The sequence below is a fragment of the Zingiber officinale genome, chromosome 2B (assembly GCF_018446385.1).
Source record: "Zingiber officinale cultivar Zhangliang chromosome 2B, Zo_v1.1, whole genome shotgun sequence".
Classification (NCBI taxonomy): Eukaryota; Viridiplantae; Streptophyta; class Magnoliopsida; order Zingiberales; family Zingiberaceae; genus Zingiber; species Zingiber officinale.
In genome coordinates this window covers 133,968,191-133,990,513 of record NC_055989.1, presented here as the reverse complement: position 1 = coordinate 133,990,513, position 22,323 = coordinate 133,968,191, and the positions used below count along the sequence as shown (strand labels likewise).

General features: G+C 37.9%; 1 protein-coding gene across 4 annotated transcripts in view; it reads left to right on the top strand.

Moving 5' to 3' along the window:
• The window catches only part of LOC122047352 (phospholipase SGR2-like), a 66,731-nt gene extending 45,741 nt beyond the window's left edge, over positions 1-20,990 (top strand). The window contains exons 22-25 of one of the 4 annotated variants that reach the window (XM_042608557.1): positions 3,345-3,391; positions 3,543-3,751; positions 20,172-20,285; positions 20,498-20,990. In XM_042608557.1, coding sequence (XP_042464491.1) covers positions 3,345-3,391; positions 3,543-3,561 — 66 coding nt within the window. In that variant the 3' untranslated portion in view covers positions 3,562-3,751; positions 20,172-20,285; positions 20,498-20,990. Of the gene's footprint in view, positions 1-3,344; positions 3,392-3,474; positions 3,752-20,171; positions 20,286-20,357 lie in introns of all 4 variants that reach the window. The other 3 variants (XM_042608556.1, XM_042608554.1, XM_042608555.1) reach the window with 3 other exon arrangements.
• Positions 20,991-22,323: the final 1,333 nt, after the last annotated feature.

Below are 22,323 nucleotides of genomic sequence, written 5' to 3'. Positions count from 1 at the left end.
TCAACATTTAAGATATGATTGGATCAACAATCTCCCTAACACTATTTGGTCGAATTTAGCCACTTAGGATATAATTGCACCAACATTTCCCTAGTAGTCATTCATGTCACTCAAGTTATAGGCTATGCATAAAACAAACACTTGAACACTAGGACAAAGTAGCAATTAGATAACCAACAATTCACAATTCCATTGGATACTAGGTGTAGTTTTTAACTATTGTAAAGGTAGGTTGATCATAAATTACAACACTAACATAAAAATGCATGGTTTGAAATATGTTCTACTTCTAGAGCATTGCTTGACCGGGTTACCTAAAACTTCTCAAGATTACCAAATAAAGCGACAGTAAAATTTATTCCCCCACAAACTCGCACTTGGTGGGAAGGAAGATGCGCTCCATAAAAAAAGTTACTCAAAACTAGTATTTCAATAATGGTCCAAAGTATTTTATATTGGAATTTGTTTTATGATTGAAATGATAAACTTTTAGTGCTGGGTTGTGTGCTGAAAAGAGACACCAAACTAGGCTTGGATTAATTTGAATTAGTTTTAATCTCATAATCACCTTCCATTTAACTTAGTTACCTTGTTATCATCAATTGAGAAAATTGAACGACAAGCTAGTGGATGTGAATGATCATGTTTCAGCCAATGCCACCAAGATAGCAACAAAATGACATTAGCTCGTGTTAACACAATATCAGTCTTGGTCGGCTTCTAGAATATGCCATGTTGACATATCCATCGACACTTAAAACCATGATTTCATCTTCTGTTGGATCTCCTAAAGAAAATCTTTAAAGCAAATAACTCAAGGAATGACTAAAATTTTTTAAAACGGTAAAGTTGGATTAGTATTTGTATGAGTCGATCTCTTTTTTTTTTTCCAAGAAAACAAGAGTTGAAAAGTTCAAAAGAATTAGAGATTCAAAGAAATTAGTTTGATTCATGGTTTAAAATATCGACCCGTTTTGGAGTTTCAGTTTATGATCAGAACGATATGGTTTCACTACTATATGATTTCAGTATTTTTTTAAATATAAAAAAGGATAGCCCGGTGCATGAAGCTCCCGTCATGCGGGGTCCCGGGGAAGGATCCATTGTACGCAGCCTTACCTTGCTTTTTGCAAGAGGCTGTTTCCAGGATTCGACCCCGTGACCTTTTGGTCACATGGCAACAATTTTACCGTTGCGCCAATGCTCCCCTTCATTTTTTAAAATATAGATTAATAAAAATTAAAAATTTTAATTTAAATATTACAAAAAAGGAAAAAAAAATGCAATTGGGGGAGGGGGCTGAGTCTTGAACTTGACCAATAAATTGAAATACTTAATATGTTCTTTGTTGGATCTAGATGAAATAATTGTTTTCTCGTATAGTAAAATGAAAAGGCACAATTAATTTTTTCTTTAAATTTTGTCGGCTCTCAATTGCATTAGTGTGTGTTGGTTGCGATCAGAGAAGCTAATGTGTGATGGTTGTTGCTGATGTGATGAGCTCGCATTGGTGATGTCTTGAAAACAACAAGATGGAGATGATAAAATCTTCAATGTTGTCATAAGTGCTCGTGGTAATGCAATGAGAACAAGATAAATTTATTATGTTACTTTTTTTCTTTTTCTTACAACAATATATTTCTCTTTTTTTTCCCCTCAACGCTTTTTTTCTCTGGTTCTCAATTTTTTTTCTTCTCACTTTTTTGATTTTTTTTTAAATTTTTTTTCTTGATGTTTTTTTATTACTGTTGTTACAATAACACAATTTCCCTTTTTCTTATCGTAACATAAACTTTTTTGGGGGGATTGTGAGCCATGCAATGTAAGTCGATGACCATCGATGATGCATGATGATGATGATGATAATGATAGGAAATTGGAATCCAACTAGAAAATAGATGAAAATAGAGAAGTAACGATGTTGGTGAAACAAAATAAAAATAGATGTGCACAGGATGCGGTGGAGGAAACAATGTAGTGATGATAAGGAAAAATGGAAATCACAATAGAGCATAATGACTAGAAAAAAATATAAAGAAACAAATCAAGTATCAAATTGTAAATAAGGCATGGATATAGGCGGGAGTTGAAGTTTAAGGATGATGGTTTTTGCAAGGTAGCCTAATGAGGGTTAGGCCTTCAATTAATTTGGGAGGCATACTGAGGTGTGCGATTACTTGAACACCTAGTTCTCCTTTTCTTAAGGTTAGTGCTTGACACACCTATTGACATTGGGTGCCCTTGTCTTCCACCTACCGTTGGTGCATGAAATAACCATCGACACTAACACCCAACATGCCCAGTTTTGGCTGGGATAAAAAAAAATCTAGATCTGAATGAGATTTTGAACTTTGAATTTAATTATTAAATAATAGATATAAATTTTATTTGTATGGTTGCTTAGGTTGTTAATGTTAATGTATTTTATATTATATGGAAGCTCATATTTTTAGACATGTGATTAATGCAAACAAGAAGAAAAGAATAATGATTTAAATTTTGAATTTGATTTGGTTGGTAGTTAATTTATTTTAGATATCATGTAGGTAGTTTGGTACGTTTAAATGTTGTTACAATATTCATAGTAGTTTAGCGGTTTCCTTGGATTTGATATGAGTTTATTGGGATCATTATGTTTCCCAACTAGTGATTTTTCTTTACTATTTTAGTTGCCATCGAGTCTATAAAAATGTCGTGTCTTTATGTATTTTTCAAGTTTTGGTTAATTTAATTTTCCATTTATTTAATCTCTTCTACAAGTAAGATATTATCCCTTCATTAATTTTGTCCTAAGTTTCTGTGTCATTTGAGGATTCGTTCTTACTGTTGAATTAAATTAGTATCAAAGCGTTTTTATGTTGCATCGATTTTGTATCAAAGCTAGGATCCTTATTTGGTATTTGAGTATCCCTTGCATTGCCCAATAGACATGTAGTTTAGTTTTGGTAATATTTGAATTTTGAAACTCAGCAAAACTCAACAAAGGGAGTAATATATTTTGTTTGATTAATATTTGTGTGGGGGTTCTTTTCTTTGAGTCATCCTGTTGCTTTATTGATTTCATCACAAATTTTTGTGATTAAATTTTGTAGATGCATCAAATTGGTATTAAAGTGTTCATGCTATGCATCTGTGATAATACATTAAAAATTATGCACTTGCCTATTCATCCGCATATGTCATGTCATGTAAGGGTTCTATTGTAATGCATGTGCACAGGCTTTTTTAATCTTGTTTAGCAATAATCATGCTTTTATGCCTTCATAGACCTTTGCTAATATTTCTAGTTGGAGTAATTCTATGAGTTTATCTGAAGCTAAGATGGTTGATGATTGTACCTGCAGGATAAAACATTTCGTCATCCATACCTATCAGTCATGAAGTCACATACGTAAGAACTAATGGCACTCATTTGAACTGTCAATTTTATGATCCTTCTTGTTCAATTATTTTAATGCAGTCTGCTTCTTTCAGTAACTATTGGCGTGATAAGGACACTGCCCTTTTTATTTTAAATCATTTATATCGTGATATTCTTGAAGAACCTCCTCTAAGTGGTGATGAGACAACTAATCCAAGTGCCCCGGGAAGTCTCAGAGAACCAATAACATTGTTCTACGAGCGAGATATCATTGCTGAGGAGACCCCATTGACATTTTCTGACAGTTATTCAATCAAGGAATTCTCAAGGAAAGCGAAGAAGATTTTGACTTCCAGATAGTATCTTTGGCCTTTTTCAGTCAATGAACGAGTGAGTTAAATTTCACTTCTATTTTTTTTTTTTTGTTGCTTTCTTGAAATGTAGCGTGAACTTTTTTTCGCCGACGTAGTTAATTAGAATTTGAGAGGTGAGATGGAAAATGCAGTTTGACTAGTTAGGTTTGGAGCACATATTCCTACTTATTCTTTTTAAATATTTCTACTTATTCTAGAATTCAAAAGAGAAACATTATAAGAATAATGATTGTTTTAGATTTGGAATATGAAACATAAAAACGCTCATTGGTCAAATAATAGAAATAGTAAATAATAGAAATAGTAGATACGATGATTAAGAGCACGATTAATATTTTGTATTTACAAGAAACAAAATGAGTAAAAGAGAAGATAAAGATAATAGAGAACTTAATTTTAAATTATGGTACATAGGAAAATGTAAACAAGAAATGGAATAGGTATTGTTATAAATATTTTATAATATTAATGTAATTATATGCATCTCAAATAGGATTAGATGAAAATACCAAATTTTGATTTTGGGAAGACCTAAATGAGGTAATATAAAAAATTCCATCAAAATGCTTTTAATAGGAGATCTAAATAGACATATCGGAGTGAGAAATAGGGAATATGATAGGGTACATGAGAGTTATAGTTTGAAAACTATATTGAATATTGTGACCTTATACTAGCCAATAAATTTTTTACGAAAAGAGAACATTTGATTACATTTAAAAGTGAGAATAATAAGTTGTAAATTGACTTTCTTATGGTTAGGAAGAAGGATAAAAAAATTTATAAATATTACAAGGTCATTTATCCAACATAGGTTAGTAATATTGGATTTGTGCCTTAAGCATTGTATTGATAGAAGAAAAACGTACACGGCTCTTAGAATCAAGTAGTGGAAGTTAAAGGATGGAAAATAAAATATATTCATGGAGAGTGCAAGAGTACAAGTATTAAGAGAAATATATGATAACTCAAATATGGCATAGGATAATATGACATTAAAGTTGAACATGATAGCCAAGAGTGCATTCGGTGGGTTAAAAAATTGAGCAGCACCAAGTAAAAATTTTGATAGTGGAACGAGAAAATACAAGAAAAAGTAAAGAAAAACGAACAACTTACAAGTTATTATACACTTGTAAGAACGAGGAAAACTTTAAAAAGCATACCATAGCTAAGAAAGAGACTACGAAAGCAGTGGGTGAATCTAAAAATTAAATTTTTGAAAGTTTATATTGACAACTAGATAGAAAAGAAAGGAAAAGAGACATTTATAGAATATCTAAACTGAGTGAGAGGGAAACAAGAGATCTTATCAAAATAAGATGCATTAAAGATGAATGCAATAGGATATTATTGAATAGTGGAAAAATAAAAGAATGATGGAAGGAGTATTTTCATCAACTTTTTAATTAAGTTTTAGGTGAGTAATTTAAATGTTTATTGTAGAATTCAAACTTTAAAAGTAGATCAAGTTTAAATGAGATGCATAAAGGAAAAATAGTTGGATCAGATTATATTTCCATAGAGGTAGGAAAGTTTTTAGGAAAATAAGGTATTGAATGACTTACGAAGTTATTTAACCTGATCTTGAAAATGAAAAAAAAAAGTTTGATTAGTGGAGAGTAAGTATTTTAGTCTCCTTGTATAAAAACAAAGTAGATGTTTCAAATTGTGCACATTATAGGGGTATTAATTTAATGAGTCATACCATGAAAATTTGAAAAAAGTAACAGAAAAATACTAAGGAAAGAGTTCACATGTCACGCCCCAGAGGAGTCCCTGCCAGACGAAAATTCGGCAGCATCTCCCATATACCGGTGACAATATGAATCCTGAAATACATAGCCCTCAGGCCTCTCAATCCTCGACCAACACGGTCGGAACATATATGATAAAATAAGTAAACATTCCACGCAGTTTAATATAAAACCTACTCCACTAATAAAGAGGTAAACACAACCCACAATAGAAAACCATCGCAACGGAAAAACATGGGCAGCGTACCAAAAACTCGATTTAAAATGCACGAGCGCAAGAACTACATATCACAAGTTTGTAGATCACATAATAAGGAACCAAAGTCCGAAAATAGAAAATCATCTCGACACGGAGTGGGGACTAGCAACTGGAACCTCCTGACGGCTTCAACCTGAAATAGGAATAAATCAACGGGGTGAGTTCAAAAACTCGGCAGGTATCGATCATACATGCATAGTAAGATATAATTATCAGTAATAATCATACAGTACAATATCTTGAACAATAACAGGTAAAGCAAAACCGCACAACAGAAGAAACTATACTCACCATGACCTCCTATCCGAACATAAAGGTGTGAACCATACCAACAGGTGCAGGGTCGTCAGACTAAATACATAATGTCTCTTAGATACATGTCAATCATATGCAACCACCAAAATGCAGCATCCAAAATGCAGCAATCACAAGCAATAAATGCAATCCATGCATATGATGCAAATGACATGGTCACCCCTGACGCGCCACCTCACACGCGATGGTGAGGTCGAGTGGGTAGGTCTATGACAACTGTGCACTCTGTCATCACTACTCTTGAGTGACAAGTGGACAGGATGCTATCGGAGTACACCTATCCTCCTACCCCAAACATAGTGGGGGAGCCTAAGCTCTCATCTCCCTGCATCATAGTCAAGAGGAGGGATCCTTGTCTGCTACCACGCTGCAGTCACCATTACCCATGAGCGGACCAGCGGAGCCCTGACAGAGCAAACTGCACACACCCTGCTTGATGTACCACTAACCCATGAGTGATTGTGTGTGCAGTTTCCAATCATGCAAAATGGTGCATGACACTAAAGCATGTAACTCCTGAAATATCAACCTCCAAATAATATGTATCAAAAGGAAAATCGAATCCATAACAATGAGCTAGGTAACATAAATCTAGGTACACATGTCAAGTATATCTAGTAGCTAGACCTGTACCCGGTAATACATTGTATGTCACTACTTCTATGAACATAAGTACATATGACAAGAATCAAGAGACATAAGCATAAATACATAACAGATAACAATATGGGCATACTACGATTATCAAGTAGTGACATACCAAGACAGAATATAAACATAACCATTACTACTAGCTATAATTTATTATGCATATCAGAATGACAATATCAAAAAAGATAAGTTAAAGGTACCCGCCTCAAAAAGAAGATCGTATCAGATAGATCCCACGTCGTGATGTCGTCTCAACTGAGTCATGCATCAAAGTATTTTATTTAGCTAAGTTCTTATGAATTAAATAGCTAAATAGAATCCCCAAAACTAGTTAGGGAAAATTCTAATCGATATGATCATTAACCCTAACTATTGATTAACCCCACTAATCTAATCCATCGATCAACTATCAAATAACCATCAAGAATCAACACTAACTTATCCATTTCCATTGCCCTCCACTGTTGATTCACTGTCAGAGGAGATGACTGTCGGAAATTGATGGCCAGAGCTAGGTGAAGCCGTCGATACCTAAAGTAAATCCTAAAATGCAATCAACACATCCATATCTAACCATCAACCATTGATCCACATATTCCAAACCAATACAAACCCTACTCAATCCAACACTATCAGCTAGGGATAGAGTATTCAACACATTAATCTAGTCAGATTCCGTTTATTACCCAAATCAGTAGCTCTCAGCTCTATCGGCGACGGTGAATCTGTCTAGCAGTCCTCACCACCTTAGGGATCGCCAATCTACGATGGTGGCATAAATCCAGCAGGACATGGGGTCGCCACATCTACAGATCTGCAACCCAGAATGTGTCGATATGATGAAACAGTGGTGGCCGGAAGGTGGCACTGATGGCGCGCTATAGGAATGGCGGCGGCTCGACACTCGCGACGGCGGACCCAACGTCGTCGATCTGACCTCGCCGCAAAGGCGACAGATCGGGAGGGAAAAGGGTGATGAAGGCGACGGTGAAGGCACGAGGAATAAGGGACATGAGCTTGGGTGGATGAACACAGTTGGGTGAAGAGGAATGGCTAGGGCACAAGGCCAGCCGACGATTGACGTCGGCGATGAGTTGGGGAAGACGATGGTGCTCGCGAGGTGGGGATCGGCGCGAGGAAGAGAAGAGAAGGAGAGGAGGAGATGATGTGCGGTGGTGGGAGGAGAAAAGAAGGGATCGAGAGAAGAATCATATGAGATTAGGTTTTTTTAACTTGAACTTAGGTTTAGGCAAATCAAAACCTAAGTTTATTTCTCAATCAACTCACATTTAATGGTTATTCCAAACAGGTTTTTCCCGAGCCTGTAAATTCATCCCCTTAAAATATGTCATACGAGTTCCGAAAAATTCATAGAAAATTCTTAAAAATTTCTAAAAAATTTCATTAAGGTTATTCATCTATTAAACCTTATTATGATTATTATTTTGTTACTGTATTTTACATTCTCCCCCACTAATAAAAATTTGGTCCCCAAATTTACGTTATTTACCATCAGCAAGTACTAGTAATAAATAAGCAGTATAAATGCTAAACGGAAAATCTAATCCACATACTTTAAGTAAAAAGATGGGATTATCGAGCTCAGATCGTATCCTCGAGCTCCAGGTAGCCTCCTCGTCAGAATGATACTGTCATCCGACTTTAACTAGTCGAATAGTCTTGTTCTGCAGCTGACTCTCCCTGTGGTCCAAAATTTGTACCGGAACCTTCTCGTAGGTAACGTCAGGCTGAATGAGAACTGATATATCCGACAGAACATGTGTTGGGTCGGATACGTATCTCCTCAACATGAACACATGAAATACATCGTAAATGCCTGCCAGAGACGGTAGTAGCGCCAGACGGTAAGCTACCGCTCCAACCCTCTCCAAGATCTAGAAATCTCGGAGGTCAAATCTCTTCACCCCTTTCGTGGATGAGACTCTCAGAAATACATGGTCGCTAGTAGAGAACTCCAGGGGTCTCCGTCTCCGATCAGCATAACTCTTATGGAGGTCCTGCGCCTCGGACATCCTCCGTCTGATAGTACGGACCAACTCTGCCTCCTGTTGAGCTCTCTAAGGTCCTAGTAGCTGGGCCTCCCCAACCTCCTCCCGGAGGGTGGGTGTCCGACAAAGCCTACCATACAACGCTTTAAACGATGTTATATGGATAGCCGAATGATAGCTGTTGTTGTAGGCGAACTCTACCAATGACAGGTGGTCCTCCTAGCTGCCTCCGAAATCCATAACGCAAGACCTCAGCAAGTCCTCTAATGTCTGGATGGTCCGCTCTGACTATCCATCCATCTGTGGATGGAATGCTGTAATAAAACGGAGTTGTGTGCCCAAAGCCTGCTGCAGACTCTACCAGAACCGAGACGTGAATCGTGGGTCTCTATCTGATATAATGCTCAATGGAACACCATGCAATCTGATGATCTCCCGACAATACAACTTTGCCAATCGATTCAGAGAATCTATCTTCCGAATCGCTAAGAAGTGTGCGGATTTGGTTAATCGGTCAACAATTACCCAAACCGCGTTATGACCTCGTTGTGTCCTAGGCAATCCCACCACAAAATTCATAGTGATGTGCTCCCATTTCCACTCCGGAATAGGAGTCCTTTGAAGTAATCCGACAGGTCTCTAATGCTCAGCCTTCACCTGCTGACAGACTAGACATCGAGCTACAAACTCCGCGATGTCTTTCTTCATGTCGTTCCATCAATAGGAACGCCTCAAATCTCGTTACATGCGGGTTCCGCTTGGGTGTATAGAAAATCGCGAGCGATGAGCCTCCTGAAGTAACTCCTCCATAACCGGGTGAGATTGAGGTACGCATAATCTGCCTCGAAAATACATAATACCCTCGTCATCTCGGGTGAACTCCGTCTGCTACCCAGAAGCTATCTGGCTGCTAATGGACTGTAAGCGTTGATCACTGGCCTGGTCCTCTTGGATCCTCGTTCTGATCGATGATTGAGCAACCATGGTAACAAGGATACCCTGCTCTGTCTGTCTTTGCTCCTCTAAGCCCAACTCGGAGAAACCCTGAATCAAGTCCGCGACTAAAACTCGGTGGCAAGCTAAAGTCTCTCTGGACTTCCGGCTAAATGCATCGACAACCACATTAGCTTTCCCGGGGTGGTAGCTAATGGTACAGTCATAATCCTTCAGGAACTCCATCCATCTCCTCTGTCGGAGATTGAGTTCCTTCTGGGTGAAAAGATATTTGAGACTCTTATGATAAGTGAGAATCTCAAATGTAATACCATACAGATGATGCCGCCAAATCTTCAAAGCAAAGATAATGGCGGTTAGCTCTAGATCATGTACTGGGTAGTTCTGCTCATGCTCCTTCAACTGACGAGAAGCATAGGAAACTACCCTGCCGTATTGCATCAAAGCAACGCCCAAACCTTGTAGAGAAGCGTCGGTGTAGAGTACGAATCCGTCTTCTTCAGAGGGCAAAATCAGAACTGGTGCTGACACTAATATCTACTTCAGCTCCTGAAAGCTGGTCTCACAATCATTAACCAAGTCTCATACCCTTCCTAGATAGTCCAATCAACGACATAACAATGCTGGAGAAATCCCTCTACAAATCCCCAGTAATATCCAGCCAGATCAAAGAAGTTGTCAGTCTCCTGTACAGACTTCGGTTACTCCCAACTGGTAACATCCTCTAACTTTTGTGGACCCCACAGATATCCCTCTACCAGATACAATGTGTTTCCAGAAATCCCATAGAAGATAATCTAATATGCACATTCACTAAACTTCACATAAAGATGTTTTCGTCGAAACATCCCCAGAAGTATGTGAAGATATTGTTCGTGATCCACCTCGAATTTGAAATATATCATAATATTGTCAATGAAGGCAATTACTAATCTGATCCAAATTCCCTAGGAATATCATATTCATCAAGTCTATGAAAACATGTAGGACACTGGTAAATCTAAATGGCAATACCAAGGACTCATAATATTTGTACAACAGACACCCTCAAATGTAAGATCACCGACGAATCTATAATTTAATCACCAACTACACATCACCAAATCCATAAATATCAAGGCATACTACTCATGTCACTATAACATCAAACACTAAATAATATACCACCAAGTCAAATATCTACTAATAGAGTATCAGAAAATTATATTATCACAACATTTAGATGTTGTGTAAAAGGATATTCACTAATAAATTATCAGAAATCAACATATCACAATATCTGATCTAACAATATCTATTAATCTCAAATCATCCTCAACATCAATCATACCTGATAATTTCCCAGTGTCCAATTCTCATTATGGTGTACTATCAAAATGTAGATATATATCATCATCCTACCTATGATGTATGACTACTAAAGTCCAAGGGATATCTCTTGACTTCCTGATTGATAATCGGCAATTCTCCAAATGGTAGAGATATGGTCAATCCATAAGATACGAGTATAAAAACTCTACTAATCCTATCCAAAAACGTCCAAAGAGTATGTCAAATCTCATCCTCTCACATACTCAAATATCCATAGTAAAAGAATATCAATCCAAAGTACAACAGGTCACTCAACCTCCTAAGAGAGTATACCCATCAAGAGGGTATCTCCACAACTCTCATAATCATGTCCGTAAATGTCCCTCGACAAATGTCGAACACTCTGATATGAGATATAGATTTCAAGACCTTTAGTAAATGATTATGTGGTCAAGGTCTTGAGCTACTTATGGAGACAATGATAGTTGAGTTGACTAACCATTATCTTGCAACACATCATACTACGATTGTTCTACCTGAGGTTCAGTAACCTCTAGTGACGAGTAATACACACAAGGGTAGAGAAGTACTATCAACAAATAGCTAATCGACATAACTGTCGATCGTCACTCTGCTCCTCGAAGATCAGCATCTGAAATTCCCCCTCATTAACGGTCGGATTTAATAGGTGTTATTCAACTAACACTATATTCTCCGCATCATTACGAGTTATATATCTATATGTACCATTGAGGATATCTACCCATATCCGATCGATCCATGAGTCAGGATCTCCCATGGAACAACATTAGGCGAGTCGGCTAACCATCGCCTTATAAACTATTATACCACGATTCCTCTTTTTCCGGTCCAAGAACTCTTAACAAGCTATACAGAAGGAGGTAGAGAAATACTATCTCTCTAGAGCATCTTAGATTCATCAACAAGAGATGCTCTGCTCCCATAAGTCGTCTTCTGCATTTTTCCTTCGCGTGGTGTCTGGTCAGGTAAAGGATATGCAGCTAACATCGTCTTTTCCACACCAGCACAAGTCATATATCTGAATGTACTCGCCAATTCATACACCTATATAACAGTTGTATCTTGTAAGTATTAAGCAGCTAGCTCTACACTTTTCCACATCAGTGGGGGTCATCTATGCAACTGCACCTTCTAGGTTATCCTACCAGGTACATACAGTTCATGGTCAAAGTCCCCATGGAATAGGATACATCAATCCTCTACAGACTAGTCAAGCTAATAATGGTATGCAGTTAATTCAATCCATTCTACGTCTGTACAAGTCATGTACTCTAATGTGCCTTTTAGGTTATCTAACCAAACACAAATAACTCAAGGATCAGAATCTCTATGAAATAGAGTAAGTCAGTCCCCTACTGACCAAACTAATAAGAGTAAATCATTCCTCTACTAACTAAACCAACAAAATGAATCAGTCCTCTACTGACTAAACCAACAAAAATAAATCGGTCATCTACTAACCGAAACAAAAAGAGTAAATCGGTCATCTACTGGCCAAACCAACAAAATAAATCTGTTCTCTACTGACGAACTAATACGAGTAAATCGATACTCTACTGTCCGAGTCAACATGATATTTAACAGATACCAAATTATAAAACTTAATCATTTTACCTATTTTGCCGTCTGGAGATGTTCCGTCGCCGCCAAGTCCCCAAATATGACCTTGTCAAAGAATATCTCGGAATTCCGAAACATGAAAATCGACGGAAATCCATACGAATCCAAAAAGTACCTAGATTGACTCATAAAATCGGGCTCTGATACCAAATAAATTGTCACGCCCCAGATGAGTCCCCGCCAGACGAAAATTCGGCAGCGTCTCCCCTGTACCGGTAACAATTTGAATCCTAAAATACATAGCCCTCAAGGCCTCTCAATCCTCGGCCAACACGGTCGGAACATATATGATAAAATAAGTAAACATTCCACGCAGTTTAATATAAAACATACTCCACTAATAAAGAGGTAAACACAACTCACAACGGAAAACCATTGCAACGGAAAAACATGGGCAGCGTACCAAAAGCTCGATATAAAATGCACGAGCGCAAGAACTATACATCACAAGTTTGTAGATCACATAACAAGGAACCAAAGTCCGAAAATAGAAACCATCCGACACGGAGTGGGGACTAGCAACTAGAACCTCCTGACAGCTTCAACCTGAACTAGGAATAAATCAACGGGACGAGTTCAAGAACTTGGTGGGTATCGATCAGACATGCATAGTAAAATATAACTATCAGTGATAATTATGCAGTATAGTATCCTGAACAATAACAGGTAATGCAAAACTGCACAACGGAAGAAACTGTACTCACCAAGACCTCCTATCCGAACATAAAGGTGTGAACCATACCAACAGGTGCAGGGTCCTTAGACTAAATACATAATGTCTCCTGGATACTTGCCAATCATATGTAACTACCAAAATGCAGCATCCAAAATGCAACAATCACAAGCAATAAATGTAATCCTTGCACATGATGCAAATGACATGGTCACCCCTGACGCTAGTCAGCTACCTCACACGCGATGGTGAGGTCGAGTGGGTAGGGCTATGACAACTGTGCACTCTACCATCACTACTCCTAAGTGACCGAGTGAACAGGATGTTGTCGAAGTACACCTATCCTCCTACTCCAAATATAGTGGGGGAGCCTAAGCACTCATCTCCTTGTATCATAGTCAAGAGGAGGGATCCCTATCTGCTACCGCGCTGCAGTCACCACTACCCATGAGCGGACCAGCGGAGCTCTGACAGAGCAAACTGCAAACACCTTGCTTGATGTACTACTAACCCATGAGTGGTTGTGTGTGCACTGGCGATGTGCTCAACTATAAAGGAGCCGACAATCGCTTAGCATGCAATTATGCAAAATGGTGCATTACACTAAAACATGTAACTCCTGAAATATCAACCTCTAAATAATATGTATCAAAAGGAAAACCGAGTCCATAACAATGAGCTAGGTAACATAAATCTAAGTACACATGCCAAGTATATCTAGTAGCTAGACTTGTACTTGGTAATGTATTGTATGCCACTACTTCTATGAACATAATTGCACATGGCAAGAATCAAGAGGCATAAGCATAAATGCATAACAGATAACAATATGGGCATACTACGGATATCAAGTAGTGACATACCAAGGCAGAATATAAACATAACCATTACTACTAGCTATAACGTATTACGCATATCAGAATGAAAATATCAAAAGAGATAAGTCAAAGGTACCCGTCTCAAAAAGAAGATCGTATCAGATAGATCCCACGTCGTGATGCCGTCTCAACAAAGTCCAACATCAAAGTATTTTATTTAGCTAAGTTCTTATGAATTAAATAGCTAAATAGAATCCCCAAAACTAGTTAGGGAAAATCCTAGTCGATATGATCATTAACTCTAACTATTGATTAACCCCACTAATCTAATCCATCGATCAACTACCAAATAACCATCAAGAATCAACACTAACTTACCCATTTCCATTGCCCTCCACTGTTGATTCACTGTCGGAGGAGATGACTGTCGGAAATTGATGGCCAGAGCTACGTGAAGTCATCGATACCTAAAGTAAATCCTAAAACACAATCAACACATCCATATCTAAGCATCAACCACTGATCCACATATTCCAAACCAATACAAACCCTACTCAATCACACTATCAACTAGGAATAGAGTATTCAATACATTAATCTAGTCAGATTCAGTTTATAACCCAAATCAGTAGCTCTCAGCTCTATCGGCGATGGTGAATCTGTCTAGCAGTCCACACCACCTCAGGGATCGCCAATTTATGATGGTGGCATAAATTCAGCACATGGGGTCGCCACATCTACAGATCTACAACCCATAATGTGCCGATCTGATGAAACAGTGGTGGCCGGAAGGTGGCACTGATGGCGCGCTACAGGAATGGCGATGGCTCGACACTCGCGACGGCGGACCCAATGTCGTCGATCTGACCTCGCCGCGAAGGCGACAGATCGGGAGGGACTAGGGTGATGGTCAGCCCTTGTTAGCCGCGACACCAACTCCCCTACGGTGGCTAGCGACACCGTCCGCTAGTTCTGCTTCGACGAAGGGACGGCTGTGAGCTAGGGCACCGCGTCAGATGATCGGGTGGCGACGGTGAAGGCGCGAGGAAGAAGGGACAGAAGCTTGGGTGGATGAAGGCTGTCGGGTGAAGAGGAATGGCTAGGGTAGAAGGCTAGCCGACGATTGACACCGGTGATGAGTTGGGGAAGACGATGGTGCTCGCGAGGTGGGGATCGACGCGAGGAAGAGAAGAGAAGGAGAGGAGGAGATGATGTGCGGCGGTGGGAGGAGAAAAGATGGGATCGGGAGAAGAATCATATGAAATTAGGTTTTTATAACTTGAACTTAGGTTTAGGCAAATCAAAACCTAAGTTTATTCCTCAATCAACTCCCATTTAATGGTTATTCTAAACAGGTTTTTCCTAAGCCTGTAAATTCATCATCTCAAAATACATCATACGAGCTCCGAAAAATTCATAGAAAATTCTTAAAAATTTCTAAAAATTTCATTAAGGTTATTAGTCTATTAAACCTTATTATAATTATTATTTTGTTACGGTATTTTACATCACAGTAATTGAAAATCAATTTGGATTCATACTCGGAAGGTTGACAATTGAAACTATACATGAGAGAAATAGTATTGAGATTAGAAGCAAAACTTACACATAGTATTCGTTGATCTAGAAAAAACTTATATTAAGAGTCATGAGAGAAATAATGTGGAGAAATCTAAAAACAAAAAAGTTGCTAAGTATATTGAAATAATTAAGGATATATATGAGGATGAAAATGACAAGTGAAGATTTCAAGTGAATTATCCGAAATATTTCCTAGAAAGATGGGGTTACATTAAAGATCAATCTTATGTTCCTATCTTTTTACACTAATTATAGAGCTCGCTAAACATATCCAAGAGACGTTAGTATAATATATGTTGTTTACGGATAATATTATTTTGGTAAATGTGACACTTGAAGGAGTAAATCTTAAACTTGAATTTTGATGAGAAACACTAGAACTAAAAGTCTTAAGCTCAGTAGAGTAATGATAGAATATATGAAATTTAAATTTAGTAATATTTGACGTAATAAGACTGATACGGGTTATGATAGGTTGGTCTGTCGAATGGAGGAGTCATGATCGAGAAGGATAGGAGAGGTATATAGCCAATGTACCTTCGCGCGCTCGGTCATGCAAACCCCGACCGAGCGTAAAGGTACTTAGCCTTGTAGAAGCTCGTAGTATATCACCGGCCGAGTGAGCACCAATGTGCCTACACGCGCTTGGTCAGGGAAAGCTCGACGGAGCGTAAAGGTACTTAGCCTTATAGAAGCTCGTAGTATATTATCGGCCAAGTTGAGGCCGAGCGAGTACCAAGGTGCCTTCACACGCTCGGATAGGCAAAGCCCGACCGAACGTAAAAGTACTTAACCTTATAGAAGCTCGTAGTATATTACTGGCCAAGCGAGTACCAATGTGCCTACACGCGCTCGGTCAAGCAAAGCCCGATCGAGCGTAAAGGTACTTAGCCTTATAGAAACTCATAGTATATTACCGGCCGAACAAGTGCTAGTACGTGTATATGCGCTCGGTTGGATAAAGTCTGACCGAGCGTAAGGGTACTTAGTCTTATCTGTACGATCCCGGTCAAGTGAGGGTCGAGCAAGCACCCATGTGCTTACACGCGCTCGGTCAAGTAAAGCCCGATCGAGCGTAAAGGCATTTAGCTTTATAGAAGCTCTTAGTATATTATTAGCCAATTGAAAGTCAAACAAGCACCAATGTGTGTATATATGCTCGGTCGGGTAAAACCCGACCGAACGTATGGGCATTCATCCTTATAAAGCTCATAAACATTCTAGGCTGGAACATGCTTAACAAAAGGTATTATTAAGGTATTCTCAATGTATATACGACCGGCTTGAACGATCGGTCGAGAAATGCTTAACAGAAGTATATAAATGTGACAACCTGGTAAATTCGGCGGGAAATGTCTTCTAGAAGCTTCTTCAGTTATAATGACGTGTTCATATGCATATCTCATCATAAATATGAGTCACAAACGACAAAAAAGGTGCATCTGGGATAAAAAAAAATTGCTTAAAAAGATTATTGCACGAAGCTTAGGAGATGACTTCATCTCCTAACAAACTCTAATAAACCAGGGACCACTTCATGACTACAGAGGTTACATGAGGTAGTATAAAAAAGTGGATCCTCTCCGTTGGCAAGGTAAGCAAGTACTAACATCTAAACTCTGTTTCAAAGTACTTCAGTTATTGTTCTTCTTCTTCCACCCTTAAGAAAGAAATTAACTTGAGCGTCGGAGGGCCTAGCCAGGGATCCTCACCCCGGTCTTAAGTCATTAACGCTTTGTTGGTTTGTCTCACTATGCACAGGATCGTGGAGAGGTTCTTCTAGATCTTCAGGAGGCTATCTTCATCAAGGATCGTCGTTCACCGGAGTCAGCGCACCACTTCGCAGATTTCAGACAGGATCAAAGACAATTGTTAAGATAAGAGATGACGAGTTGTCGATAACTAAGAGCTTTAAATATTTATGTTCATTTTTACAAAAAGATTGAGGAGTTGAGATAGGTGTATCACATAGAATGCATAATGGTTGAAATGGAATATTATTTGTGATCATAAAGTACTTTTAAATTTTAAAGGGAAGTGATCCGGTAGTAAGGTTGGGGGACCCCCTCTGGAGGAGTGTCAACGCCACACGGAGGTCAAAGGTCAAAAGGGTCAACATGAGGTCCGGCCGATCGGATAAGGGGTGGGTCGACCGGCCGAACGAGGTCCGGGCAGAATCAAAGACAACCCGACGAGGGAGTCGGGTTTCCAACGCTCATGGTGAACAAGGTTGCCAGGCCGAGCGGGTGGCCCGCTCGGCCGAGGCATAAGGCAGCAATGCCGTGAGCTGCCTCAGCACACAACTAGGAATCTCCCCGAGCGGACCAGTACCTGTGTCCGGTCGGACATGATGGGGCTGCCGAGCGGCTGGGCGCTCGGCGTGGGGAGAGAAGAGACAAAAGGACAAAGGAACATTCTCTGACAACAAGCATGTTCGAAGACCAAGCCATGCACAGAATCCTATGACGGAAGGTTCTACTGTCCCATCAGAGAGGTACTCGGACTGTAGCAGTATGGTGTCAGGCAAGCTCCTCTGACAAGCCCATACTGAGGTATGGTGAGAGGACACGTGTATGCCTCGGTATGTGTGCATAAGCCTCCTCACAGCTCTATATAAGGGTCCTCATACTTCGCCGGAGGTACGCGATCTCTGATATTGGGAGTCACTTCATAGTTTCCTCTTGCCTGACTTGAGCGTCGGAGGGTCGTCGCCGGGAACCCCTTCCCGGCCCGACTTCTTTGCAGGTTCGTCGGAGCTCCATACGGTCGGTCAGAGACCCATGTCATCAGTTGGAAGAGCACCACGTGCCCAGCGTCCATCGATTCAGCGTTCGGACAGGATCAGGAAGTTTTATAAAATGATAATTAGACTTACATATTATATGAAATTGAATGTTGGACTATGACTTGTGCACACGAGCAAAAGATAAGAGTCGTAGAGATGAGGAAGTTAAGGTGGATATGCGGACATACGAGAGTGGGCTGGACAAGAAATGAGGACATTAGAAAGAAAGTCAGGTTGCACCTGTTGAGAAAAAAATTCTAGGAGACGTTTAAAATGTTTTGGACAATTAAGGATATATATATGAGGATGTAACAAGAGTAAAGATTTTAAGCAGATTAACTAAAACATTTCTTATAAAGATAGTGTTGCGTTAATGATCAACCTTAAGTTCCTATCTTTTTACACTAATCATAGATGAACTCATTGGGTACATCCAAGACATGTAACTTTGGTGTATGTTGTTTATCGATGATATTATTTTCGTAGATTAGACACGTAAAGGAGTAAATGTTAAACTTTAATTTTGATAAGAAATACAAGTAAAAGGTTTTAGTCTTAGTAGAATAAAGATAGAATATATAAAATTTAAATTTAGTAATATTTAATGTAATAAGACAATTGTTAAGATAGGAGATGACGTGACTATAAACAAGAGCTTTAAGTATTTAGGTTCATTTTTTTTTTTTTTTTGAGGAGTTGAGAGTTGTCTAGGAGATGACGTGACTATAAACAAGAGCTTTAAGTATTTAGGTTCATTTTTTTTTTTTTTTTGAGGAGTTGAGAGATGTCTTATATAGAATACAAGTATGATGATTGAAATAGAAGAGAACGTTAGGTGTTTTGTTGTGATCATAAAGTTCATTTAAAATTTAAATGGGAGTTATATAAAACGTTAAACTGTTATATTATATGGAACTGTATGTTGGATTATGACTCAAGCACACGAGTAGAAGATAAGAGTCGTAGAGATGAGAATGTTAAGGTGAATATGTGAACATACGAGGATGGGACAGAGAACATTAGTAAGAAAGTCGGGTTGTATCTATTGAGGAAAAAATTTTAGAAGATACATTTAAGATGGTACAAACATGTACTTAGACGACTAATAAATGCTTCAATTAGACGATATGAAATTATGATAAATACATATATTAAATGAGGAAGAGGAAGACTAAAGAAGACTTAATTAGTAATGCTAAAATAATATAAAATTTATTTAAATATAGATAAAGATATAATAGGAAATAGAATTCAATTGTCTAGAAGAATGCATATAATAATCGACCCCACCAATGGGAAAAAGTTTGATAATTGTTGTTATTGTATTTTAGAATTCAAAAGATTAAAAATTTTATATTTGATAAGTTATTGCATAAAATTGTCACGGATTTTGTTTCTATTTATTTTTAGAGCGATATGGAATTATATATTTAATAAGTTTTGGTTTACAAGATGGAAGTAGAGATCACAGGTTTCCCGAACTTTTAAACTGAAATCAAACCAAAAAACACATGATTGTGTGCTATATATTCCTGGTTCCTAGTGCGGTAATTTGTTTAGTGTTATTTCACAATTTAGTTGAATCTCAAGGCAAAATTTTGAGTTGTACTAGGATGCTGGTACTGAGTTCTGTTTTTAACTGATGCATTTTGACACTGCAGAAGTAAATACCAAAATATAACTGCCGATGGATATTCTTTAGCACGGGGGATGCTGAACCAACACCATGGCCTCCTGTATAAATATGTACCGACTGAATTATCATCCTCTTGTAGGTTAGCATTCTTCTTTCTACGTTGTGTACATCCATGTACAGAGAACTTTAATTCCTTTTTTTTTTTTACTAGTAATGCAACTTCAAGCACTTAATTTACAGCAACTCTAGCATGCCTTAGAGGCCAATTAAAAAAAAAACAAAAAAGAAGCAAAAGTAGCAACAAAGCTACAACACTTTGGGTTTTCTCATGGTGCCATGCTACGTCTGCAGTTGATAGGGATTGTGTGTTCCTCTCACATATCATATGCTTATTTGGGCTTACCTTTCCTCATCATCGCCTTCGTGAGGCATGTGTTGGCCATCGACTGCTCTCTGCCTCACATTCATGAACCCAGCAGATGCCTCCATAGAGATCAAGTGCATAGTGTCAAATGTGTTGACACAAGACTCTGTTTTGCAACAATGTACAACCAGTTGGGCTGGTGAATGAAAACGATATTTGAAGAGCTACTTAAAAGAGATATATTTTTGGATTTGACAGAGGAATATAGGTAAGGAAAAATTTACCCGTTTATTTTTTTTCCAATAAATGGCTTGGGGTCTTCTTGAACATACTTGAGATTCTCCAAATCAAAGTAAATGGCATCTAGTCTCGTATTTAGCTTTTATGGTAGAGAGTGCAATAGTAGACTACTTTTTTGAACACAATACTATTGTTCAACTTTTGAGATCAAAATCATAACCTAAAATGCTTTTGCCATCATTAATGCTTCCTGCTAAGTCAATGTTAGTATAGTCAACAAGATCGATCAGCACATTTAACTTTCCCTTCGCGATGTTTATTTAATTTAATCTTGTAATACAGTAAGTTAAAACAACATTTGCATTCTCAATTTTGATTTTTTTTTTTTTAATTCTCTTTTGTATAACACTCTTTAAGAGATGAAAAATCCATGCTTGGTTCTAAGAATTTCAATGTCAAAAAATAATATAATTCATCTAAATCGATCCTCTCGAATTCATTCTTCAGAACTTGAAAATCATTTAGCATCTAGTAAAAATAATATGATTCATCTAAATCGATGATCTCGAGTTCATTTGTCATTAAGAAGCCTCCTGGATTGATTTTGATGTAGAGTATATCTCCATGTGGATTGATTTTGGTGCAGAGAGAATGCTCTAGTAGACATTACAGAAAATCATTTTCTCAAAGTAACAATTGATGTTGCGTACCAAACTTTTGGTGGTTGCTTTACCTTGTACAAAATTATTTTCAACTTTTAGGCTTTATCTTCTCCCCTTTTAAAAAATCAAGAGGTTGTGCAAGATAGACTCTTCGTTAAGCACACCTTTTAAGAATTTTGATTTAACATTCATTTAAAAAATCTTCTAATTATTTTCAATAGAAAGAGAGATTATCAAGAACTATGTCGAACTTTGACATAAGAGCAAACATTTCTATAAAATCTTCTCCTTGTTGCTTGTATCCTTTTCTATAAGCCTTGCTTTATGCTTGTCATTCAAGCAAGTTTCATTTGTTTTTATTTTGTATACCTACTTAACATCAATTGATTTTTTATGTGGGTGAAAATTTGTGACTTCCCCAGTTCCATTTTTTTCAATAGTTGATATTTCCTCTTTCATTACTTTTTCCGTACTTCCTTATTTTCATGGAGGACTTGATAAAGAACTTGATAGATTTCTGGGTCAAAGAGAAGAATTTTCTTTTTCTAATTCTTATTCATTGATTAAAGGAATGTGCAACTCAAATGCTTTGTCTTTCATGTCCTCAAGGCTCGAATCTTATCAAAACAAACATCACAACTTATAACAACGTAACCTTTTTGATTTTTTAAATTATGCAATTCGTAGTCTTTGTTTCTATCATTGTATCTAACAAAAATACACTTTCTAGATTTTTCATCCGGCTTGTTTTCATTTGCTTGGGGAGACGATGAAAAGTGAAGAAAGAGATGACCATATTCATCCGTCCCTCTATCAATCCACTACAATCCTACAAATGGAACTTTTTACTGTACTCGCAGTATCTGTGTTAAGTAATCTATATTTACATTCTAGCACACTCTATTAGTAAT